Source organism: Arvicanthis niloticus, chromosome 7, assembly GCF_011762505.2.
Source record: "Arvicanthis niloticus isolate mArvNil1 chromosome 7, mArvNil1.pat.X, whole genome shotgun sequence".
Lineage (NCBI taxonomy): Eukaryota > Metazoa > Chordata > Mammalia > Rodentia > Muridae > Arvicanthis > Arvicanthis niloticus.
This window is the reverse complement of record NC_047664.1, coordinates 68,823,694-68,850,916: the sequence shown is the minus strand read 5'-3', so window position 1 is coordinate 68,850,916 and position 27,223 is coordinate 68,823,694. Positions and strand designations below refer to the sequence as shown.

Sequence of the window (27,223 nt, the reverse complement as noted above, 5' to 3'; positions counted from 1 at the left end):
AAATAAATAAAAAGGCTGCTGTGTTCAAAGCTGAGCTTCTGCTTAGATAACACAGTTCATTGATATTATAGGTAATTGCTTTGGTCAGTTGCAGGTCAGGCAGAGGTTGGGGAACTAGCAGGTAATAGAGCAGCTTCCAATAAACACAGACAAGTAGAAACATGATGAGGCCACCAGAACACTGTCCTGGAACATAAAGCAGCAGGCACAGCAGCAGGCCTTGCACAGTTCAGGACCAGTTTTATTGACCAGTAAGACATGTTGATTTAATCTGGAATAGTCATCCAAATTCTCCCTAGGGAGAAAGTCATAGTTTATTTAATGTAAATATATTTATATCACTTTGATGATTGGAAGGCTTGTCTCTGTACTCACCCCAGGATGTAGCCTTCCCTAGACACTTGAATCTGTAAGTCCTGTTGCCAGAAGAGCACATGTCCTGTTGAGGAGCAGCTTGGCTTCTTTAGGTCACCCCACAGATTCAAGGTCAGCAAAGACTGAAGGCTTGGTGTATGCATGACTCTCACCCATCCTAGATGATTCTGATGCAGATGAACAGGTCTGGCAAAGCCACGGCCACAGGAATACAAGCATTCACTAGTATCAGTCTTGTAAAGCAGTTCTGTGGACCAGTCCAAAGTTCCAGCATGACCAAACTTATGGAAAGTTGTAGAATCTATCTTATTTAGCCAACTGACCGCAATGCCTGTTATTCCCCAAGATCATCAAAGGTGGTGGAGTTGCTCACAAAGATGCAGTGGCTTGTGCTTCTTATTTGTGTAATAAAAACTGGAGCAGCTCTATCCCTTCTGGGGAAATGATTCTCAGTAAGTAGAATGCAAGCGTGAGGGTCTGAGCTCAGGTGACCCATATAAAAAGCTGGGTAAAGACACTTGGGGTAGATACTTTCTTTTCAACAGCAAATATTCACTAGAGAGTGTAGGTGGCTGTGGTCTTGCACATGAGAACACTGGCATGGGGTAGGTTGGATGGAGTGAGTGGTGCTGTCCTTGCATTGCTCTGGACCTCCATGCAGCATTTCGGATAGTCTCTCTGATGTAGGCTAAGTTGCCTTCCTGTCATCTGTCAAGAAACCAGCTGTTTTCTCTCTCTTTTTTACTGTTGTTTCTGTTCTCACAGAATTCATTAGGATGCACTGTACCTCAAACCCTGATTGGTGGATGCCCTCGGAGGAGCAGATAAACAAAGTGTTCAGTGATGCTGTAGGTCACGCCCGACAGGGGCGGGCAGTGGGGACTTTCCTGCACAACGGTGGCTCATTTTACGAAGGGATGGATCACCAGGCTTCCCAAGATGAGGTCTTCAACAAGAGTTCACAGGATGGATCTGGGGACTAGCGGACAGAATCGTCCCACGCTAGCGGTGGTGTTTGGTTTCTTTGTGTAAGAGCTCCAGTTGTGAATGTCCATTCCCTTGTCACCTAGAGCCCAAAGCATGTTATTCCATCACACTTTACACATTCTCGAACTTCAGACTCTTGACCCACTGCCACAGTTCCCAAACAGGAATCCACTTTAGGACTTTGGGGGGAAACCTCTAGCACCTGCAGTAGATTTGGCATGTGTTATATCACAGAGGAAAAGGTACGGTTGACATGAAGTCATTACTAGCTAAACATTGAGGATGTCTCCAGTCCCAAATCTTCAGGGAAGCCTGGCCTCCTGAGCAGAGCTGGTCTCCAGGGAAGGTTCAGTTAGTGTTCCTGCACATGGTGGAAGGGAAGACAACACACATTTTCTTTAATTCAAGTAAGCTGTCTTTCGATTTCCTAAGACTTGATTTCAGAGTTCTGAGCAAAGACACTTGCTAGGTGACATTGTAAGCTTCCATCCATTTGAAACTCTTATGGTAAGAAGCCAGCACAGAGGCCATGTCTATAGGGAGTGCTTAAGTGGAAGTCAGCTACTTTTCTGTTATGTTACAGACAAAACTCACTGTGTCAATCAGAAAGGCAATCTCATTGCTGTGGTTTACAAACAGGAGATTCTCTTTATATCTTTAGGAAACATCCAAAGATTGAAAACCATTTTCAAATGCCTCATTTCATTAAGTTCCTAACACACAGCTTTTATAGCCTTAAGTCATACTTCATTGACACAATGCCAGGCTGGTGGGTTCAGTGAGAACCTCGATGAGCTAGCTGTTTGCTAAGATCAAACACAGGGCATGAATGACGGCATCTGCTGTTGATCAGGGGTCTAGTATTGTAGACATGCAGCTTCAAGGCCGTCCTGACAACTATGCAATGGTTTGTGGGTGACTTCTCTGAAATTTGAGGCCTTTTCTGGGCTGAGTGAAGGTTTAGAATCTATAAAACTTCTGTTTTCCATTGTCATGGATGAGCACGCTCCATCCAGCTGTGCCTCGCCTTTTCCCACAATTCCTCCACAGTCTAAGCTCTGAGTTACTCTTCTGCTTCCCTGCTTGCTTTGTGGAATTCGTGTGTGAGGTTACTGGTGTCCTAGGAACTATTTCCTAGCACCTAGAGGTACTGTAATGTTACTGATGAAGATTAAACGTTGGACGTGAGGAGAAGATTGGCTTTGTTCAACGAATCAAGATGACTGTTCTTTGTGGAACCACAATGAATGTCCTCTGCAAACACAGCAAAGAGCTTTGGAAATGGGATAGAAATTCAGACTGTGAGTATTCGTTTAGAAAAGGACTTTTGGGGAGGCCAGTTTTGTCAGACTAAATCACACATCCTTTAGCTTTAATATTAAGCATTGGATTTTGAACAAATCAGCTGAACAGTTTAGAAGAAATTAAATGAGCTGCCATTCACAGTGGACCCAAGACCCAGTGGCAGGCTGTCCAAGAGAAAGGGATGTCTTAACTATGAAAACTGTCTCCAGATAACATCCAGGCTAGCATTAATGTTGGTAGCTTCTTACTGGTCTGGGGTATCAACTATCATCTCCTTAAAATCCTCATCTGTAGCACTGAAGACTTCTCTTACTGCTCTTTACCCACACTGCTGAGTCCCGTTCCTCTCTTTGGTTTATTTACTGCCTGCTCAACCTCATTGAATTTGGTCAGTAAGGTTGGACAAGCTTTCCTTGGTTGCCTTGTATATAGTCTTTAAATGATCCACTGAGTTTTCTCTTCCATGAGTTTGCAGCTTTACATAAGTTCACAAAGTTAGCAGGAACAAGTCTCATGTCCACGGAGCTTTAGGACCTTATTATAAGGAATCAGAAGGTCCCCGTGGAGTGACCTGAGTTCCTCCTCCACCTTTTTAAAGGCTCTGATCTCAGCACCACTCTGGGTAGCATCATGCCCTGGGATAAGCCCTTGTCAATGAAGCTTCTAATTGTCATCTCTGCATAGGCTGCTATTCGCTTTAGCTGATTAAGAGCCTGTGCTGGTCAGCCTGCATCACCTTCATATCAAATGTAGCTTTAAGGAAGAGGGTATCTAAGTCTTTTGTGGGTAATCATACAGCCACACCTCTTGAGTCCACTCTCAGGTCAAGGTCAGCAACTGGAAGAGTTGGTCCTTGACAGAGGGTTGCATACATTGCATTAAATCCTCCACTTGTTGAGGTTTTCTGATCACTTGATACATTAGTCCTACTTCAGCTTTTGCAGTCTTCAATTCTGCTGTCTCATTGACCTCAGGATTTTCCCAAGGTACGGGCTTAAATTCTCCAGCTCAGTTGACGTGTGAGCGGGAACAAGACTTTTCTTTGCTATCTTATATAAAGAAGGGGAAATCACCTAGAGACAAGTTATTGGCAATGATATACCACCACCAAGGGTTTTTGCCCCTTGCCTCAGATGTGCAGACGGCAGCTGCTGCTGCCTGTACTGCAAGGTCTGGATAGTAAGAAGTGCAGTGAACTCCTGATGAGCTGTTGTCAATTCCATTTGCAGTGCCTTGGTCACGTGCTTCTCATAAACTTGAGAAATCAACTCCATAGTGACTAAGCGCTGTTGTCAGAACACCATTCAATACAATGTCAAAAGGGTTATTTATTAGTGTGAGATCCAAGGTCTGGGAAGACTGACCTAGGAAGTCTTCAGTGTCAGGATCCTTGAGTGGAGCCAGCCATCGCCATTACATTGCCTCTTTTGCACTGGGCTGCAGTTCCTCTTGCTGAGGGGCATGTTGTCCCTGCTACAGCAGTGTTTAGCGACTGCTTTTAAAGAATGCAGACTCGCAGGCTGTACCTCTTTCCTGTAAGTTTGAGGGTGCCTTCTGTGCATCCATCTTGGAGTTCTCTGTGGTGCAGGTCTTCACGGTGGGTGACAGGAGAATTTTGGGCACCAACTCTTTGAGCCTTTGACTTCCCACAAGTATGGGGCAGTGACAGGAACCTCCAGGCTGCTGTTTCTGCCACTTGAAAGGACACCTGTGCTAGACTTGCCACTGCATCTGCTCCTGAGGCACCTGCTCCCTGCTTGTCCTTCTCAGGAAGTGAGTGTCCGCTCTGTCAGCAGTTTCCCATGAGTGGCCAGTTCTGAAACAGTGGACATGATTCTGGCTCTTGTGCACAGGAGGAAACTAAGAACTGCAGTGCTGACCTCCTCAGTACCATGGCCCGTTCTCACATGTAATTCCACGTGGACCTGTAATCCTCAGCCCAGTCAGGTGTCCATTTTTTCTGCTTGCTTCTGTGATTGCTGTTCTCAACAGCTTAGTTCACCATCTGATACTAGCAGTCAGACAGGTTTGTTTCAGCATTGGCTGTTGCCCTTTGTAGGTATCCACTTAAGGCTGGGGTGCTGCTCAAATCATGGTGGTTTCCTGTGTGGTCTCCTGAGTGTTACCGTCAGCCTGCGAAAGGTGCCACTTCTAGCAGAACTCACTGTAAAACTGGCTACTCTGATTTCTCTGCATGCCTTTGGTTTGCTGTTTAGAGGTCTGAAAATGTTGCCTATAGACTTGGTTTGATTTTCTACATCATTCTGGTTGTTAGACACATTGCTCTCACAATGCAAAACCTACTCCTCTGTCAACTTTTAGAATTACCCTGAGCCATTATTCAGTGTTGGTTGGAAGTAGACGTGAGTTAAAAATAGCTCAGAATGCAGCTGTGCCCTGTCATTGGTGAGGAAAATGCGGTTGCCAGGCTGGCGTAGCTAAATGTGGCATTTTTGTCCATGGTTAGGTAGGTTTTGAGTCCCAGTATCAGCGCTCCATAGTTAACAGTGACACTTTCATGGCATATCCTTCATTTTTCAAATTAAAATGCCTGCTTCTCACCAGGATTTAACCCCAGGAACAGATCTTGCCAAGAGAATGATGACCCTGGAATGAGCTGTCAGGGAACTGAGACCAGGAACCTGTGGAGGGGAACAATTACATTTGATAAGGTCTCATTTCTCACCAGCCCATTTGTGGGTGTTGAGCCTCACGTGGTATCAAGAAAAGTGTAGCTGTTTCTACAAGTCTTTAACCCTGTTCCTCATCTGTCACAGCATTTAGGGGACTTGTCACTGTATGTCTCATAAGGCTTCCCTAAGGTAGAGAGCAGAGGAGTAAAAGAGTACTGATCTCTTGGTCAGGTGTTGAGGGATGGTGTCCCCGATAGTCGCTGTTGTCAGTGAGCGCTTCATGTGATCTGCACTGAGGCCGGGCTTTGTTAGGATGTAAGGAGCCATGTGCTACTACAGTCTTACTTGGTACAGCTACTCTACATGGAATCAGGTGACAGCAATCGGATTGTGGTTTCACTCAGTCCAGTAATGATTCTTGAATTATTTGCTGTTTACACAAAATCTACACAACAACTCCTAAATTTAGGAATCTGCAGGTGTGTGGTTTCTACAATCCCTGCAGTTTAATGACTTGCGCCTCTGTGAATTGTGTCTAGAACCCAAACATCACCCTCATTTGAGTTCTGTGTCTCGTGGTACAGGAGGTCAACCGTTATTCAGTATGTGCTCCAGACTAACCCTGACACCCACTGACTACCTCCTTAGTTTCTGTATAGACCAGTTATCTTTTTTAGTTTAAAGGCCATTTTTGGTGACTTAGAATTTTAAGTGTATAATTTCCTCAGCTAGAGTTGTGTCATCTCACAGTACAGGTCTGTGTTAATTCGTGACAGCTTTCACGTGTGGGTTTGTAGAAATGTAATAGAACGTGGTTTTGCACATACGGTGTGAGTCTTGCTGCTGTGTGCTTAATGTGGCAACACTTGCCAAAGCTGCTTGGCAAACACGTCAAAAGGGACGCTTGAGTCACAACTCTAATGCAAATGTGTCGCAACAGCAGTGTGTGTCACTATGATGTATCTTTGTAAACACAGTGATGGCTTCTTTCAGTCATGTAAGTACTGGATAAAAATAACTGCTTGAAACACTGGAGGGAAATGTCACTTAGCTGATGGCAAAAGTACTTGCATTATCAGCCAGGGGCATTTGTGTGTGTGTGTGTGTGTGTGTGTGTGTGTGTGTGTAAAACAGAGAGGGAAGAATTGACATCAGCAGTGGGGAGGGTAAAACTAATACCCCATCGAGTTAGAGGCCACGCCCACTCCTTATAGTATATTGAATTTTAGGAAATATTGAAAGAACTGGAATTCTCACACTAAATTACTGGCCTTGTCAGTTTGGCTAAGGCAATGGATTACCAAAAATTTTTGCTTCTAAGCTTTCATAGCTGGCTGTAAGGGCTGTGTCTTGTTGAATCACCGTTCCCCACAATGCAACGAAAGTACATCTGCTAGCAATACCCATTCAGAAACCTGGGTCGCTCTGAACACTGGCACCAGTACGAGCGGCCAGATGCGCCTCAGCGTGTTGTAGAATCACTTGGTCCCGTTGGAAATCACTTCCACAGCAATAGTAACTGCAGCTGCCTGAGGGTGACTCTTGACTCCCATGTGCTGGTTGCTTTGATAAGCACTTTAATGCATCCTTCCTCTCCTTGTACCTTCTCAGCTGCCCTAAGAGCTGTTCCTGCCAGGGTGCTCACCTGAGCTCACCTGAGCTCAGTAAGCAGAATGGCCACTTCTGTCTGTCCCAGTCAAGCGTAGTTCTCAGAGTCTACCAACACTTTGGAGTGAACATTTGTTTGATTATCTGATGCTATGAGGGGAAAGTTGGCATTTATATCGTTAAATCTGCTTTGGAAATCTGCAGGTCCTTAAATAACAAGCATGTAAAGCCCAGTTCTCCAGGAGCTTGGCCTGAGTGACATCCTGTGAGGGAGACACATCAGAAGTCTAGTTCCCCCTACTTTTCTAGATTCCCTGTACAGAGATGCAGGAACATAAAAGGATACTTTGAATCTTGTGATTAGATCATCTTACGGGACACCTGGTGATAGACTATAGCCTTGCCTGTTGGCCGGTGTTCCCATCTCTGTGTGGCTGGTTTTGCAGCCTCTAGTGACACTTCCAATGTGGTACAATTTGGTAGGACGGGGCGGGTTTAATTGACAATGTCACTGTGAGAACTGTAGAGGAGACTGTGTAAAGACTATAGTGACCTGTTGGTTTTGCCCCTGTAGTTCAAGAGTTAATATCCTTTGAAAGCATGCCAAGGCCAAGATGAGCCTGGCTTGTGCCTCTTGGGAGCAAGGCCTGCCAGAGGCTGGCAGGGACCTCAGTCACTGTCCAGCCTGACCCTGCCCAGGCTAAGCCCCGCCTTCACGTTGCTCCTCTGCAGAACAGCATGTAGCAGCTAACACTGGGGCCAGTTGCCTTTACTCTATTTTCTATGATGAATACTTGTGGAGAAACTGTGACAAATCCATTGGTCCTAATATTTTTATTGTTGGAGTCTTGTGGCTTCTCTGAATAATTTCTATTTGATTGTACTGTGTAGAATTCATACACACTAGGGATATGTTAATAAAGCTAAAATGCATAGTATAATATAGAATAGCAAAAAAATTTTGTGAACAATTTATATAGAAGAGTAAGTTGTTTTTTAAGTGTTAGGCCATTTCTTTTAGGAACTTAAAATGTTATAAGAGTTTTTTAAACATTCAATATTTTTAATTATAAGAGACATTTGTTACTAGAGCTAATTATTTCGGGTGTTCTAATTGGAATATTGATTTTTCTTACCTCATATACCTCTAGAATGCCACATGTTCTGTTGGGGGTAAAATTGCACAATAAATGTCAAGTTATCTGTTAAATGTTTTAACTTGCTTTTTTTCTTTGTGTGTGTGTGATATGTGTGCATATGTGTGTGCATGTTCACATGTGGGGTGCATGTGTATGAACATGTGTCTACATTATGGGGCCCAAGTTGATATCTAAATTTTCCTGTTTTATCATACTATTTTTGAGGCAGGGTCTCACAGTCAATCCCAGAGCACGTCGATAAAGCTAGTCCTGCTGGCCAGCTTGCTGAGGGGATCTCTTGTCCCTGCCTTCCAGACCAAGCAAGCCACCACCTCCACAGCATTTTGTGTTGTGTTCTGGGTGTCTAACCTCAGGTCCTTTTGCTTGCACAGAGAGTGTATTCACCACTGAGTCATCTTCCCAGCTCCTAACTTGTATTTTTGTTTGTTTGGTTGGTTGGTTTGGTTTTTTGCCTCTTTTGTCAATTCATTGTTTGTTTTAAAAATTCTATTTTCTTGTCTAGAGTTCTTTCCTCCAGAAGCCAAGGCTTTCCTGGTTTTCTCAAAATGCAAGAAAATGTTCTGTGCTGAACACCCAAATAAAAGCCAGCAAGAAGGCTTGCCAGTAAAGGCAACTGTCCCCAAGCCTAAAAGCAACCGGACTTTGATACCCCATAAATACATGAAGGAGGGAGAGTTAACTCCCATAGGTATTCTCTGACTACATGCTACCACAGCCATGCTAATGTGATTGAAACAGTTCTCTAGTCTTTTATGTCGGAAATTATTCTGACCTAGTAAGGAGGATGGGGAACAGCCTGTCAGGTCTAGGAGTGACATGGAAACAAGCTATTAGGAAGTCCCTGAAGCTGCAGCTCACAATCCCTCAAAATGCACAGATCTTGGCTGTGTGTGGTATTTGACCAGTGCTGAGTTCAGAAACACATGTTCCAGGAAATAGAAGGGTGTTTTATTTTTGCTCTCAAGTTTCAAAATTTTAGCCAATAGTTTTGTTTTTAAAAAAAAAAAGTGTTTTAGTCCAAATCATTTTGGTTAGAATTAGAGTTATCGGTTAAAGTTGAATGAAAGTTACTCTCAGTCAGTGAAGGGATTGAATATAACAAGGTATATCCAGCATAAACCTGGTTAGAGAAAACAGCTAGCTTACAGGATTCAAAATCTAGTACAAACACCAGTCATTTCTATGTACTAGCCATAACCAGTCTAAGAAGAAAAGCGATTCCCCTTGTAGAAGCATCAGAAGAATGAATACTCTACTTGAGACTTTAACAAAATAAATTGCAAGTTCAAACACTGCAGACTATAAGATAGGAAACTGTACACTTGAACGATGGAGAGCTACCCCGTAGGGAAGGAGTGGGTTGTTAGGATGCAGTGCTCACAGCTCTGGCCTGTAAGCAGCAGGCTGCTGCTGCCAGGCTAACTGCCAAGGGGTCCTAGGACCCATGGGAATGGAAAGGCCACAGATATCTATCAGTGAGAGCTACAGTTATGGTAGTTAACCAAGGTTTTGAAATGGTTTTGTAAAGGAAGAATAATAGCCTTAGACAGGTGAAACAGGGCAACAGGATAATTAGCTCCTGCAGGCATGAAGTGAGATCCCAAAACCTAACCCTTGGAAGGAGCTCAGAGCTCCCCTCACAGACATGCCCAGAACCTAGACTCCTTGGTAAGTCTAGGTCACCTCAAGTTGGTAAGAACCATCACAGAGCCCAAGAAAAATCAAAATAGGTACACAGGCGTTCATAGCCTGTGTATTCCGTAGTGAAAAGCGAAGCAATACAAATAGCTACGTGATGAGATAAACACATTGTTCTTCACATTGGACTATGAAGTCATTAAGGGCCAGAGTGCAGATAGCACAGCATTACATGGACGAACCTTGAAAATACAGTGAGTGAACAAAGTGTGCACGTTCGTATGTATGCACACACACACAAAACAGCTATCTTACAACTTGTATGAAATGACCAGGAGAGTCAAAATTGCAGACAGGCACTGATTAGAGTGCTTCTCAGTACACTGTTGACCTAATTAAGGAGCCGGATGTAATATGGTCCCTTTGAAATTGGTTATACACGCTCTCCTGGTGGTCGGTGAGCCAGGAGCTGCAGAGAACACTTGATTCGGAGACCTCAGGAAAGGAGAAGAGCAGGGTGGCCTGAAACTCCTCAAAACTCCTAGCCAGAGCTGGGAGGGACGAGGCCAGCAGTGGAGGCCAGCAGTGGGGCTGGAACCGTAGGGGCTTCCTGCTAGGTAATATGATCTTCATGACATCCGAGGAACACAGCAAGGAGCCAGGTCAGGGATCACGTTGCAACCCCCCTTTCCTTCCCATCTCACAGGAGATATGAGATGTGAGGTTTCTCTAATTGAGCACACTGGAAACTTCACAGTTTGAATAATCCACCATGTCCAGTCAACCCCCCTCCCGCAACACAGTGAGGCAGAGAAGAGAGCAGACACTAACTGATCTCGGGGTAAGGCCAGTGACTGAGATTTCTGCTCCACTTCACTGAGGTCCTGAGAGCTGCTTGGCCCTCTGTCGTTTGAATAGTTGACGGTTATGATCGTTCCTTCATTCAGTCTTCTGAGCCCATGGAGAAGCTGTATCATCCCCGCCCTGTGGATGGGGAGGCTGTGGAGGAGCTCCAGTGTGCAGATGCAGGAGACTAACTCCACATTGATGCCTTTGTCTCCTCAGTCCTCAAAGACTTGAGCTGGAGAGAAGGCTTTGGGGTTAAGAGCACTGACTGCTCTTTCAGAGGTCCTGAGTTCAAATCCTAGCAACCACATGGTGGCTCACAACCATCTGTAATGGAATCTGGTGCCCTCTTCTGGCATGCAGGAGACCATAGTACATAATAAATAAATCTTAAAAGAGACTGTCGAGGTGAGGGTGTGGTCATGAGACTGACTAAGCAATACCTTCCTAGAAGTCTCCCAGCTCTGGCTGACCCAACAAGAACGCAACTTTCTCTGTGACCCCAAGGCTGGGTCTCATAATCCCAAACATGCATATGAATATTGGTGAGGTTAATGTTCATACCCAGAGGCCAATGTAAGAATTGGCTTTGATGTTAAGGAAAAATGCCAAACGGATGCAGAGACCCTGCCTTTAGGGGATGTGGGTGGGGCAGAACTGGAGAGATGGCTCAGCTGTTAGGAGTGCTTGCTGCTCTTGCAAAGGACCTGAATTTACTTTTCAGTACCCTAGTCAAGTAAGTGACTCACACCACCTGTAACTCCAGTTCAAGGGGACCTGAGTCCTTTTTCTGGCCTCCTTGGGTACCCACACACGCGCAGGCACATACACCAAACATTTTAAAAATGTTTTATTTAAAATTTTCAAGAATTAAAAACACCACAGTCGCTGGTTGCTGTTTATCTGTGTTTTAAGTTTGTCCTCCATCTTCAAAGTTCTGACTTTTCTCTTTCCCTGTGTGCTGCATTTTAGTGTTTCCGTGTTGTTGGGATGGGATCACTTCAGTTGGGCTGTAAAATACCAAAATGATACTGTCCATGGGGACAGACTAGAGAACCTGTTTTCAGTCGAATAACCAATAAAACAAAACACTGTGACTTACAACTGTCTTTCCTTTACTTAAATTCGGGAGTTGAGCTTGTCAGATTTGCTTGTTTATTTGTGATGAGAGTTTGGGGATTGAGATGATGTTTTTTTTAAAAAGAAAACCCTTTCGTCAGATCTTTTAAATATATATTTTAAATACAGTGGGGTTTTGAAGTCTGAATTAAAAGAATTCTCCTCATAATCTCAGTGCTCAGCAAGCTGAGGCAGAATTCAATACAGCCTGGGCTACACAGCAAGATTCTGTGCTGATACCACCCCCACCCCAAAGCCCTAAATTTGGGCTCAGCCAATAAAGTACTGAGAAGCTGAGTTCAGTCCCCAGAACATACTCAAAAGGCCAGGCAGTGGGCGCTGGAGGACCAGGAGCACACGCTGCACCTGCAGGGACCTAAATTTGTTTCCCAGCACCCACATCAGACCACGCCCTCACAGTCGCCCATAACTCCAGCTCCAGGAGACCCTGCCTCAAAACAAGCTGGCTAACACCTGAAGAGTGACATTCCAAGGTTGACCTCTGGTCTCCACAGACACAGAGCAGGTGCATACGTGCATTCACACCAAACATCAGGCTTGTGCTGTTTTGTCGATTAAAAATGCAAGAACGGAAAATTGATACTGAAAGCAGGGTGGGGGAGGGGCTGCTACTTTGATTAAAAATATAGGGTGGGATAAAACATGCCTGAAATAAAGTGTCTTAATTCTTGTACTTAACAGTTGTCAGTTTTTAACAAATTGGGTTTAAATCATGGTTTCAAGCTATGGCTTTGATGTAAATATTCATCCTTGTTCACACACACACACAAAAACGGAGATTGATTTTGTTTCATGGCATCTCCCCTCCCTGTTTTTTGTTTGTTTTGTAAAAAAAAAATAATAATAATTGTCAAAACACAAGACTGTTTAAGAATACCACTAATGAGGAGCTAGGTTGGCATGCAGGGAGCCCTGTATTTGAGCTCCAGCACCGAGTAAACTGGGCTTCATGCTACATCCCTGCAATCCCAGCACTCAGGAGGTGGAGGCGAGAGGATCCGGAGCTCACCATCATCCATGCCTACATGGCGACTTCAAGGATAGCCTGTGCTAAATGAGTCCCTGCCTCAAAAACAGCATCACTAATGCACACGGACTAGAATGGGAAGAAGCAGGAAGAAGTAAAAACATTGTAACGGGCAGCGGCTGTTTCTGTTAATCAGGTTCCGTCTTAACTGTGAGGCATAAAGCACGTTTACTCAGATTGTGCTAAGAGAGGGGGCCCACGCAATAACTAGTCTGTTTTGTGGAGCTGTTTCTGTGTTTCTGTGTAAGAATGTGTGAGTGTGTGCATTTGTGTGCCTGTATGACTGCTTATGTGTCTGTGTGTGAGAAAATGTGTGTATCACAGAATGTGTGTCTGTGTGGGTGCGCATCTGTGTATATGATTGTATGTGTTTCTGTGTCATATATGAGAGTGTTTGTGTGTGTGAATGTGTGTGTCTGGGCCTTATTATGTGCCAATGTGTGTGTCTGTGAGTCTGTATGTGGATGTGTATGAGTGTACCTGTATGTATGTTTCGGTGTATGTAGTTGTATATCTATATATGAGTATGTCTATGTGTTTATATGTGTAAATGTGTGTCTGTCTTATGTTTGTGTGTGTCTTTGTGTGCCAATGTCTCAGTGTGTTGAATGTGTGTATATGTGTATATATATCTGCGTGTGCCTTGGTATATATTAGTATGTCTGTAAATATGTGTGTCTGTATGTGTGTGTATGGTGTGTCTGACTGCACTGTGTGATTGTGTGTCTGGCTGAACTCTGTGTGTGTGTGTGTGTGTGTGTGTGTGGTGTGACTGCACTGTGTGTGTGTCTGTAATCTGTGTGTATCTGTGTGTGTGTTGGTGTGTCTGACTGAACTGTGTGTTTGTGTCCACAGTCTGTGTACGTGGTGTTGTGTCTGACTGCAGTGTGTGTATATGCAAACTGTGTGTGTCTGTATGTGTGTTGGTGTGTCTGACTGCACTCTGTGTGTGTGTGTGTCTGCAATCTGTGTGCATGGTGGTGTGTCTGACTGCAGTGTGTGTATGTGCAAACTGTGTGTCTGTGTGTGTGTTGGTGTGTCTGACTGCACTCTCTGTGTGTGTGTGTCTGCAATCTGTGTGCGTGGTGGTGTGTCTGACTGCACTGTGTGTATATGCAAACTGTGTGTGTTGGTGTGTCTGACTGCACTCTCTGTGTGTGTGTCCACAATCTCTGTGTGTGGGGCTATGTCTGAACTATGTGTCTGTGTGTCTACAATCTGTGTGTGTGGTGGTGTGTCTGACTGAACTATGTGTGTCTACAATCTGTGTGTGTGTGTGGTGGTGGTGTGTCTGTGCACTGTGTGCATCTGACTACTTGTGTATATTCATGTGTGATGATTGTGTGTGTACTTGTGTATATTCATGTGTGATGATTGTGTACTTGTGTATATTCATGTGTGATGATTGTGTGTGTACTTGTGTATATTCATGTGTGATGATTGTGTGTGTCTGAGTACTTGTGTATATTCATGTGTGATGATTCTCTCTTTTTAGCTGGCAATGCAGAGGCACACTTAACTCAATTACAAAACCAAAGAACTGTGTTGATGGTGGGACTTACCATTTTGTACTCATTATCTTTTGGGTTCTGATACATTTTGGGTAGGTGTTTGTTTCTGTAACTACAGAAGCACATCAAAGCCCAAACTAGACACATACTGTGTAGAATATGATAGATAAAAATTAGTAAAGATTGGGGCCTTTTCTAACCCACCTTTCTCCTTAAGAAAACCTAGGTGAGCCCCCCAGAATCTATGGGGACCATAACTTTTATAATAAGGAAGTCTAACCCTGGTGAAAAGTTGGAAGGATGTTATTTTTTCCCAGGCGTCATTAACACCCAGCCAGGAAATTGCACAGGAAGAAAAGTAGCAATCTTCTAATTTAAAAAAAAAAAAAAAAAAAAAAGTTATGGCATAGGAAAGCAAAACTCAGAAAATTCTAGAACCTCCCAAATTCATGCTATGTACTAAGCTGTACACCAGCTGAACAAATGTAAAATGTACAATGATCCAGCCCAGTCCCCAAGGATGAGCGAATGAAACGGCTCCCGAGAATCTCCCGTTCTCCCTCGGCTCCCAGGAAGCCTAAGGCTGTACTTCAACTGCAGTTCCTTTCACCCACTTGTCTGGAATGCTTGAACTCTGTCACTAGCAGCCACTTCCTCCTGTTCTTTGTATTTGTCTGCGTGCGTTTATTTATTGTGCTTTCTCTCACGTGTATTCACATGTTTTCTAGAACGTAAGAGGTAGTAGTCAGACCCCTAAACCAACGTCAGAAGTGAGATCTCTCTTCGCTCTTCCCTGCTCCCTGCTCCCTACCCTCAACCCTTAAGCCACTAACAAAAACATCTCCAGCTATTTGTGTGGCTTCTTCATGTGAGTCTGGCTTGTCAGTCAGGATTCACTCCAGGCTTCAGTACCTGTGTCTGTGGTGAGGAGGAAGGTCTGGGCCATAAGGTAGAAGACCTAGGAACTGGTCTGGGAGGTCGTGGGTCTGAGCCCTCCCCACTGGAGCCCTGGCTGAGGGCCTTGGAATAGAACCAGGCCTGAGCCAACCCCTGTCGTCTGAGGAACTAGAGATGGAACAACTTCAGGCTGTGGTCCCAGCTGTTGAGCGTCTCGGGGCTGGTTTGCTATGGAAGTAGAAGTTACTCTAACTTGACAGATATTATGAGACTAATTCCAACTTTGAAGGTCAAGACCCTTTTTCTACATGAAAGAATACACTGGTTTTCCAAGAATTTCTGGGGTTTCTTAAAGACATTCTATGGTCCCTGTGTTAGGAACACTACCAGAACCGTCTCTGCACAGAGCCGGGCTTTTGTTTGTTTGTTTGCTTGCTTGCTTGTTTTTGTTTTGTTTTTTTCTCACTCTGAGGCTTGAACCCATGGCTGTGCTTGCGCTAGGCAAATGCTCACCACAGCTACGACCTCTTTTCCTTGGGCATCATCCTATGGCGTTTAATTTCTCCCAACACAAGCTGGAGAGATGACTCAGCGGTTAAGAGCACTGACTGTTCTTCCAGAGGTTCTGAGTTCAATTCCCAGCAACCACATGGTGGCTCACAAACCGTAAATAAGATCTGATGCCCTCTTCTGGTGTGCATGAAGGCAGCAACAATGTACTCATAAGTAAAATAAATAATTTTTTTTGTCCAGCATGTGTGCATAGTATAGGAATGGATTGCAGCGAGAGATGGCATTCTAGAATATTGCAATGCTATGCCCACACTGCCATCTAGAACAAGGGCATCAGAAAGCTTTGGCCAAGACTCTCCATAAACAGAAATTCTATTCAGAAACAGCAGTGTGCTGTAATCAAGAGGAAGCAGTTTGGGGATCCCGCCAAATCCTAAACTCTAATGTACAGACCATCTCAAAACTATGTCCTGCCTCAATCTCAGAGAATCACTAGTATTAAAAAGCGACACCCTGGGCTAGGGAGATGGCTCAGTGGTTAAGGAACACTGACTGCTCTTCCAGAGGTCCTGAGTTCAATTCCCAGCAACCACATGGTGGCTCACAACCATCTGTAATAGGATCTGATGCCCTCTTCTGGTGTGTCTGAAGACAGCTACAGTGTACTCATATAAATAAAATAAATCTAAAAAAAAAAAAGCAGCACCCTTCCATAAAATCACAAGGAAATGTCTCAAAGGACAACTAGTTCTTGCTAGAAGCATCCTTCTCACTTTTTAGCCAGACAAGCTTGTCCATTTATGCTGCCATCTGGGAAGACTGAGAGGGTGCAGTAGGGGGTGGGGTAGGGAGTAGAGTGGGGTGAGGTAGGGGTGGAGTAGGGAGTGGGGTAGGGGGTAGAATAGGGGGCTAATGTGGTCAAAATATATTGTATGCACATATACCCACTGTGGATGCTGCCATGGCCTCACCCTGAGTGCTCTTCCGGAATCAGCTCTCTTCCCTCTTTCCGTTAGAAAAGCAGATGATTTGTTTGAGCTTTCAGCCTGGGCCATGGTGTCGGCTCTCCGAGCAGATGTCTCCACTGCCTAAGTAGTTATGAGTACCTAACCAGAAAAATGCTTGGGGGACCATTTAAAATTGAAAATCATACCACTCAGTGTGCGTGTGCCTGTGTGTTATCTTTAACATATAAACATATATTACAACCAACCATACAATAACCTTATAAACAACCATACAATAATCTTACAAACAACCACACAATAATCTAATTGCTTTATTATTATCTTTTTCTTCTAAACTTCTGTGCAGATGGTCACTCCGTGGCTCTGGTCCTGTGGATCCAGATGTTTATCTCCAGGAATAAGCTGGGCAGGATACAGGGGGAGTCCTGTAACTATAGAATGCACAGGATACCCTTTTAAGCATCTCTACTTGGAATCAACCCTAGACTTCTGCTTGAAGAAAATCCAATGGCTCCTGAAATAACAGGTCTTGGTGAACCAGGAACATCCCATAACTGATACGAGGGTGCCTTAGCAGACAACAACAGGCTGTAGTTACACTGGTTACAGCTTATCTTATGGCCTAGAAAACACTGAGAGATTAAGATGGGTGGAGATCTGGGAAGAGTGAGGGGGTGCAGTAGGGTATGGGGTAGGGGGTAGAATAGGGGACTAATGTGGTCAAAATATATTGTATGAACATATGAAACTCTCAAAGAATTAATCAAAATAATATATTTAAAAAGTGATACATGCTCACCAGAAACCATAGTCTACAGAGCTACATAGATGGCTCTTAAGCACTTCTAAAAGATCAGAGTTAGATTCCCAGCACTGATGTCAGGCACCACACAACTACCTGTAACTCCAGACATGCACGTGGTAAACATAAACACACACAGGCAAAACACTCGTACACATAAAGTATAATAAATCTTTTTTATAAAATGTTTTCATGCAATGTATAATTTGATCATATTTCCCTTCCACACCTCTTCTCAGATCCTCCCCAACTTCCTACCCATCTAACTTTATGTTTTCTCTCTCAAAAAGAAAGCCATAAAAAAAGCAAAACAAACAAATAAAAACTACTAAGACCAAAAAAAAAAATACCCAGACATAATAAAACAAAATAAAAATACCCACTCCACTCAAATATGGAGTTTGTGTTGTGTTAGCAGCCACTCCTGGGGCACAGGGCCTGCCCTGGAGTGTGGTTGATAGACCCACTGACATTTCATTGTAAAAAAAAAAAAAAAAAATGATTTTCCACTTCCCAGCAGGTATCAATTGCAAATAATTCCTGGGTTAGGAGCGAAACCCTGTATCCACTTCATCCTCTCAGTGCCGTGACCCTGTCTAGCGTGAACCTTTACAGATTTACTCTGCATGTTGTCATAGTCTCTGTACCTTCATCAGTGCATCAGGTCCATTGTGTCTGGAAGACATTGTCTCCTTGGCCTCTGGCTCTTACAATCTTCCTGACTCCTTTTTCACATTGTCCTGGAGCCTTGGAGGAGAGGGGTGTTGATAAAGCATCCCATTTTTGACAGGGTGCTCCAAAGTCTCTCATTCTCTGCATGACAGTGGTAGGTTTCTGTATCTACGACCTACTGCATGAATAAGCTTCTCTGATGAGAGCTGAATAATACACTGATCTATGGGTGTTAACAATATGTCATTAGGACTCATTGCTATGTTCCTTTATTGCAGTAGTTATCAACCTTTGGGTTGTGACCCCCTTTGGGGGTCAAATGACCTTTTAACAGGGGTCACCTAAGGACCACTGGAAAATACAGGTATTTACATTACAATTCATAACAGTAGCAAAATTACAGTTATAAAGTAGCAATGAAAAGAATTTTAGGTCACTAGAACATGAGTAACTATATTAAAGGGTCAAAGCATTAGGAAGGTTGAGAACCACTAGTTTAGCAGAATAACAGTAATAAGTTTTCCCCTAAACCCATAGCTTTAGATTCTTGGCCATTGTACCAGTGTGACTTGCAGGCAAGTCATTGTACATTACAATGTTTGTAGCTGTGTGATAGTGATGATTACCTTTCTCCCCAGTACCATACACAGCACCTTCCAGCACCATGAATGACAGTCAGTAGGGGTGAAGCTTTCAGTTTGGTAACAGCTCAACTTCTCTACAAGTGTTGTCTTTGGCAATAGGGTCTTACTGTCACCAGGTTGTGGATAGTAACCAATAGCCTTGGCAATAGCCTGTGATGATTCAGGGGAGGGGAGGTCCATGAGATCTCTTTGGCCAATGACTCAACAAGATGTAACTCATTCCAGGTACTGGAAGTTTTATTTGGTGGCATAATATGTCTAGCTGTGGCATTGGGTATTGATACAACCTCATTTAAAATGCAATGTAAAGCTATAGTAATCAAAACAGTATGGTAGCAGCTCCTAAAAGTCACAGACATGAATAAATCCAGTGGAGGAAAGAACTTTTTCTAAAGAATAGTACTTCAGAATATACATGGAAATCCTAAAAGGTAATTAAGAAGATGACTCAGTTTCAAAAATGGGCCACATACCTTAGCTGACAACTCACCAGATCAGCCACCCAGATGCTGGTGTGCAGGCATGGCTCAGATGGTGGAGGGCATGCTGAGCGTGCACACAGCCCTGGGCTCAACCCCAGCACCCCATAACCTGGGGTGATAGTACACAACTGTAACTCCAACACTGGGGAGGTCAGCACAGGGGGATCTGAAGTTTCACATCAGTCTTGGCTACATAGCAAATTTAAGGCCAGCCTAGGCTACATGAGATCATGTGCCTCAAACAAAACAAAACCAGCTAACTCTCCAAAAAACAGCTGAGATCCAGGACAGTGAACGTTGTTGAGAACGTAGCATCAGGAACACTCACTCACTACTGATAAGACAGTGAGATGGTTCTGCCATTCCATAAAGCAGTCTGGCAGTTTCTCAGAAAAATACGAAATCAACCATCACTTTGCTAACTAGGTCCCTAAAACTGAAGTTTTACATCCCCAGAACGACTGACACAAACATTTGTGGTAGTTTTATTTTTAATTTCCTAAACTTGGGCCATATCAAGCAGTCCTCCAAGGCTGAATAGATAAAAGCTGTGGTACGCCCAACAATGGAACTAGTGGAATAGTGAAGAACAACCATGGAATAGCCATTGAGTCACAAAAGGAAATGGCAGGGGCTTAAATATACACAACTGGGCCACAAAGAAGACTGTCTTGGAAGTTTCTTTGATTCAAACCATATGACATTCTGGAAAAGTCAAAACTACAAAGACAGGAAATGGGTCGGTGGTTGTAAGGATCTGGAGAAGGGCAGGGATAAGGTCAGAGGATGTTCACTGAGATTCCTGTGTATGGAGCTAAGATGGAGGCTGGGCCTGGGGACGGGTGGGTCTTCGACCTCAGCAACTTGGTCAAGATTAAGGCCAGGTTGGGTTATATCTTGATGGTGACTTGTTTGCCTAGCATGGGCAAGACTCAAGACTCAATCCACAGTACAGAAAGGAAGGAAGGGACGGAGGGAGGGAGGGAGGGAGAGAGGGAGGGAGGGAGGGAGGGAGGGAGGGAGGGAGGGAGGGAGGGAGGGATAGAGGGAGGGAGGGAGAGCTATACAGATACATGTCCTTATAAATTTGTCAGCATGCACAGAGCAGAAGTGAGCCCTAAAGTAAATTGATGTTTATGAACATCATGTCAGTGTAAGTTCATTAGTTGGGACAAGTATTCCATGTAGGAGGAGATAAGGTGGGAAGAGTAAGGAGAGGAAAAGGAGTAAAGAGAGGAGGAGAAGGGAGAGGAGGAGCTAAGGGAGAGACAGAGAATGAGAAAGGGGGACATGGAGGCTGATGTTCGCTTGTCTGTAGCAGTCAAAGGTAGTTGGTATATCTAGGTTGGGTACTGGGTTACACCTCTGATTGTAAGGGCATCTTGTTATTGATCATTACTAAGTATGTAAGCCTTTGGATAATTTAAGCATTAGGGTCTCATTTTCTTACTAGGCCCACGTGGTTGCCTGGATGGTCTGGGTAATGCCCAGCCTTGCAGAAACAGCGTGGAAGATTGGCAGAGCCATCTTCCATGCTGGCATCTCATTGATAGCAGGGCTGGTGTTTCTGGCTGGCTGTTTCTAGCTGTGGTGTGCACATGGCCTCCGGCCACACTACATGGCAGCTGAGCTAGGCCAAAGCTTAGATAGTCGGCGTCACCGGTGGTCATTTTTAAAAATATCTCCTTCAACAATTCCATCCCAAAATGAGCTGTTGATAATGGGTTAAAGCCTTGTAAATTGGGGCAAGGCAGGGGAGGTTAGAGGAAAACTAATTAATTCATTAACTTATTTAATGAACCCACAACTGCTTTTCCCCAAGCATGCTCATGCTTAAAGGACTGTTTTGTTGCTAAGCCATACTACTACCATTGTACATTGGCAGGTTTGGGCTTGGTGATTGCATGGCAGCTTCAGAGCCTGCAATGTGTGTGATGGAAGAAGAAACTGCTCACCCGACTGAGGATGCAACTGACAGTGAACAGTCACAAGATCAGGCTCTAAATGCTGACAGAAAACAGGCAGGAGAACTTACAGCAATTCTTCAGTGTGCGAGTTGGGTGGTGTGTCTGTGTTTGTGTGTGTGTGTGTGTGTGTGTGTGTGTGTGTGTGTACCTGTGTGATATGACTGACAATGGACATCTTTAACCCCTTGAAGTCTGAATTCTGTGTGCTCTCTCACCATGACAGTCTCACATTGCCCTTCCATTTCTCATGCCTATGCTTTGTGCTGCTACTGTTATGTATTTTAATTTTTCAGGTTTTATAGGATATTAATCCAATTTCCTTGTGATTAAAGAACATATTTGGTGTGATTTAAGCCCTGTTGATTCCATTAAGACTTATTTTCATAGTCAAGCAGATGGTTTGTATTGGCGGATTTTCCACTCGCCCTTCAGAAGGCCGCTGCTTTGGGATGGAAAGTGCTGGGATGTCAGATGAGGGCCTGCGACTGTGTCGCTCATTCCATGCCCCTGCACACTCTCTGACCACTTATTCTGCCAATTGTTGCATATGGGTATCTTGGGATTTTCTCTGTTTCTTTTTTTCAGTGCCATAACTTTTGCCCCATGTGTTTTGAGATCCTGCATCCAGACATAAATATTTAGGGTTACTTTGCTCTCTTGAAGAATTAACCCATTTATTGTGATGATAATTTATATGCCTGATAATTCAAAAAGTGTACCCTTCCTAATGGTACTATAAGCATTCTGCCTTTCTCTTTTCCCCACCCACCTCCTACCCTAGAAATTTTTTTTTGCTTTGGTTTTGTTTATTTTTGTTTTTTTTAATTTGTTTTGTTTTGTTTTAGATTTATTTTATTTATTATATATATAGCATTCTGCCTACATATATGCCTACAGACCAGAGAGTGCACCAGATCTCATTATACATGGTTGTGAGCCACTATGTGGTTGCTGGGAATTGAACTCAGGACCTCTGGAAGTGCAGCTAGTGCTCTTAACCTCTGAGCCACCTCTCCAGCCCCTGTTTTTTGTTTTTTGGAGTTTTTTCTGTTTTGTTTTGTTTTGTTCTGTTCTGTTTGAGACACGGTCTCATGGTCCTGGCTGGCCTCAAACTCACCATGTAGCACAGCTAGTATTGAACTCCTCGCCCTCTTGCCTTTGCCTCCCCAATGCTAGAATTATATATATGCCACCATACCCAGGCTTTCATTTTGAATGGTGCTACGATGGAGTAAGTTACAGTGGTTTTTATAGACATCATGTAATTGGAGCTTGTTTTATCTATGATCTCTGATCTCTGTTGCTAAGTGTTTAGACCATTTATATTTAGTGTGAATATCAACGAAGTTCCACTGTACACTTTATATCTTCTGAGATAGTGTTTATCTTTGTGGCCCTGGCTATCATGGAACTCCAGCTGCAGAACAAGCTGGCCTTGAACTCATAGAGATCCTCCTGTCTCCTCCTCCTCCTGAGTGCTCGGATCAAAGGTGTATGATACCACCACCTGGCTGACACGTTTTATTTTTGAGACAGAGTTTCATGTAGCCCAGGCCAGCTTTGAACTCACTATATAATTGAGGATAATCTTGAATTTCTGATCTTCCTGCCTCTACCTCCTAAGTTCTGGAGTTACAGGCATGGACCCCCATTCTTTATGGAGCTAAAACTCATCACTTTGTCCATGTTACACAAGCGCTCTATCTGGTGAGCTCCATCTCTAGTCTGCTGTTTGTTTTTATTGACTACGAGTACTACTTAAAATGAGCCAAGATGATAAAATACTGAGATTGATTGAGTCAACACTGGAACATCTACCAGCAGGAGTGAATTATTTCTATACATAACAATTACCTTGAAGGAGCTTGAACTTATTTCCATCTCTTCTTTACATTTATTTATTTGGGAGGGGGTGTCTCTGTACCACTGTGCACAGAGTGGAGGTCAGAGGACCATCTCTCCCCTCACCATGTGAGATCTGGGGGTCAGACTCAGGTTGTCAAGCTTGGTGGCAAGTGCTTTACCCACTGAGCCATAGCCTATGAATTCCTTTGAATTCAGTTTCATGGAATGACTGTGGGTCCGGCTATGAAAAGAGCTAGTGAGCCACACACAGCACACATCTTATCACAGTATTCCTTCTTTTTAACCCAGAAGAAAATAACCTGCTTACTCATCCACCAGATTCATCAGCCTTGGATTCACTACTTTTGACTGCTTCCACAAAAATCAAGTTTATCTTCAGAAGATGAAGCTACCCATCATTTCATCAAGTCTCTTTTTAAAAAGTAACGGTCCCAAACACTCCCATCAATTGTCAAGCAGGTGCGCCAAACACGCCGTGAAAATGGCAGCGTTGTTAGAATAAGCTTTAAGCCAGCTGTCAGGGTGCACTCTCGTAACTCTCCTGCTTGAGGGGGTTGGGCAAGGAATGTAACGACAATGAGGCCAACCTGGGAAAATATAGTGAATTCTAAAGGCAAGATCTTGTCTCAAAGACACAATGATTTGATATTTATTAAAAAAACATCATTGACATTTTTTTATGTTCATACTCTGGAAACTTTATCTCCCAAATAAAGGAGGAAAAAGTGCTTCCTGTTGTGATTTGGATTTTAACTGCCCCTCTACGCAAAAGAAACTTCACCTCTTGAAGGCTGGGTCCCCGACACTTCAGTCAGTGTTCAGAGGCGGGCCCTTAGAAATGTGCCTGGGGCATGTGTGTTTGATGGGTTAAGCCACTTACAGGTCACAGCTTTATGGATTTGGGGGAAGGATCCTTTGTCACAAAAGAAACAGAGAAGCCAGTGACTTTGTTCACTTTCTGCTCTCCACCACCACAGTCTGCCTCCATCCAGGTTCAAAAGCAATGGAACCAGCTGACCATAGACTCACACCTCATAGATTGTGACCGAAAACCAATGTTCATTTCAAGTTATCTACACCACACATTCTGTCAGCGATACATACCTAGCACACACTCTTTCTAAATAAGAGAAGTTCCGGTGGCTTTTCCTTAGAACAATGTTTCAGTTTTACAACCATAGTCGTGATCTATATAGGACTCTGGATTTACTGAAGGAGACGAGTTGCTCCTGTACCTGCAGGCTGAATATCTAGACATGAAAATTTTAGTCCTCGGTACCAAAAGCACAGAGCATGAGCCCAGAGCTTGATGGAAGCACAGGCTCCCTTCGCACCTACTAAACCTGAAAAACGTTCCTATAACAGGATTTCCAAGGGATTTCTAAACAGGGTAACGTTTGAGAAGCAAGGCTTGTCTTCAAAAGACCTAATTTGCAATACCAATGAAATAATGAGGATAGAGATGTCTTTTCTGATAGTAATGACTGTCCTCATGAAGAAAAAGTTACTTCTTGAATTATGTCAGAGTGTAAAGCTCCAAGAAGGCTGCAGCAGAGTTTACTTGGACAGGAGACCCGGACTAATTGAAGACACTGGCAAGCATTCACGGTGGTTCGCCAGGCCAGGTTTTAGGACATCACATGTCCCAGGGGCCTCAGAGAAGGGAAGGGAGCTGGAGACTTCTTGGAGGACCCCAGACAGGCTTGGGCAGTGTGTGAGTTCTACTGAACAAATCGGGTGAAAAGCGGCTGTGAATCCATTTCCCTTCTGGAGTAAGCTGGGAAATTCTGTATCACATAGAACTGCCTTGCATAGCTTAAAATTGCTTCCATCTGAGTTAAACGGTCTCCTCTCCTTTCTTCTAATACCAAACTACCTAAAAGCTACATCTAAAATTCAGTAAGAAAAATGACAATAAAAACAGGTTTGGGGGCTAGAGAGATGGCTCAGTGGTTAAGAGCACTGACTGCTCTTCTAGAGGTTCTGAGTTCAATTCCCAGCAACCACATGGCAGCTCACAACCATCTGTGTTTTTAAAATTATTTTATTTATTTACATTCCAGACATTGCCCCCTTCCAGGCTCCCCTCTCACAGTTCTTCATCCAATTCCCCCCCCCCTCTGAGAGGGTGCTTCCCCCCACCCCACCCCCAACATCCTCCTTCTCTGGGGCTCAACTCTCTACAGGATTAGGCAAGTCCTCTCCAACTGAGGGCAGACAAGTCAGTCCTCTGCTACATATGTGCCAGGGGCCTTGGACCAGCCTGTATATGCTCTTTGGTTGGTGGCTTAGTCTCTGGGAGCTCCGAGGGGTCAAAGTTGAGACTGCTGGTCTTCCTGTGGGGTTGCCATCCCCTTCAGCTGCTTCAGTCTTTCCCTTAACTCTTCCACAGGGGTCCCCGGCCTCGGCTGTAAGTATCTGCATCTGTCTCAGTGAGCTGCTAGTAGGACCTCTCAGAGGACAGCCATGCCAGGCTTCTGTCTGTAAGCACAACGGAGCATCAGTGATAGTGTCAGGCTTTGCTGCCCCGAATGAGATGGATCTGTAATCAGATCTGATGCCCTCTTCTGGTGTGTCTGACGAGAGCCACAATGTACTCACATGCATAAAATAAATAAATAAACCTTTTAAACAAAACAACAACAACAAAACCAGGTTTGAGGTTTTTTGATTTATTTAATATTTCTACTGAGAGACAATGAATCACAATTCAGAATACCAGCAAGAAGCAGTATCTTGAAGCCACATTCAGGGAAGCAAGCTAAAGACACAGAGCTATGGTAGACAGTGTTGTTCCAAAATGGAGCCCGTTGCCGTTCTCCAGATCCAACAGATATGTAGCCAGTGGGCCATCTGTTCACCGTCAAGGGATGGTTTGTTTTATTTTACAAGGAAGAGGCATACTGGGGAATGAAAGTGTGCTCCTCCATTCCCTCTAGAGCAGTGGTTCTCCACCCTCCTAACACTCCAGCCCTTTAATACACTTCCTCATGTGGTGCTGACCCCCAACCACCAAGTTATTTTTGTTGCTACTTCAGAACTATGATTTTGCTACTGAGAAGAATTATAAAGTAAGGCTGGGCAGTGGTGGCACACGCCTTTAATCCTAGCACTTGGGAGGCAGAGGCAGGTGGATTTCTGAGTTCGAGGCCAGCCTGGTCTACAGAGTGAGTTCCAGGACAGCCAGGGCTACACAGAGAAACCCTGTCTCGAAAAACCAAAAAAAAAAAAAAAAAAAAAAAAAAAAAAAAAAAAAATTATACAATGAGTTTTGAGTCAGCCTAAGCTGGAACATGATTCCTGTTTAGCAAAATAAAAGGAAAAACTATTTAGAATGTAGTCAGGAATTATGCTAGTTTTGTAAAGTGATGGTTGTGGGTTCTCCTCCAAAATCCAGGACTTCAATAGTGCTGGAGAGTTGGCTAGGTTTCCAATACCAGGAATGGTTTCTGTCTTGTTGAGCAGATTTTAAGATCAATTTGAGAACTATTGGTTATTGCCAATAGTGGGCCACTATTATAGCATTAGGGAATTGTCCTGTGGCAGTCATCATTGTGGTTGATAGGTATCGTATAGCAGTGTAGGACTATTGATTACTTCCCTCCTTTGGAAGGTAGCATGGTGCCTACTTGTACCATGAAAGCTAATCCTGAGGGAGTGATTTTCAGGTCAGTTCCAGCTCAGAGGCTTCTGGGTTCTGTGATTAAAGTAAGATTTTTTTTCAGCAATACTTACCTTCCACCTCTGGGAGGCAACCAAGAGCAATAGTCTTAGGGTTGTACTGCCATGAACAGAAACCATGACCAAGACAACTCTTATAAGGATGACATTTAATTGGGGCTGGGTTACAGGTTCAGAGGTTCAGAGGTTCAGTCTATTATCAAGATAGGAGCATGGCAGTATCCAGACAAACATGGGGCTGGAGTAGCTGAGAGTTCCACCTCTTGTTCCAAAGGCAGCTAGCAGAAGGCTGACTTCTAGGCAGCTAAGACAAGGGTTTAAAGCCCACACCTACAGGGACACACCTATTTCAACAAGATTATACCTCCTAATAGTGCCACTCTCTGGGCCAAACATATACAAACCATCACAGCCTATGTCGTGGGAATCTCCTGGACTACCTTGATCGAAAGGAGCCTTCTCATGCCTGGTGTTGGAGAGTTTATCAGATAAGTTACGGCT

General features: G+C 43.9%; 1 protein-coding gene across 2 annotated transcripts in view; it reads left to right on the top strand.

Annotated features, from left to right (window-relative positions):
• The window catches only part of Bend4 (BEN domain containing 4), a 34,974-nt gene extending 26,856 nt beyond the window's left edge, over nucleotides 1-8,118 (top strand). Inside the window, exon 5 of one of the 2 annotated variants that reach the window (XM_034508208.2) lies at nucleotides 1,141-8,118. In XM_034508208.2, the coding sequence (XP_034364099.1) occupies nucleotides 1,141-1,358 (218 nt within the window). In that variant the 3' untranslated portion in view covers nucleotides 1,359-8,118. The remainder of the gene's footprint in view (nucleotides 1-1,140) is intronic. The other variant, XM_076938620.1, reaches the window with a different exon arrangement.
• The last annotated feature ends 19,105 nt before the right edge of the window (nucleotides 8,119-27,223 follow it).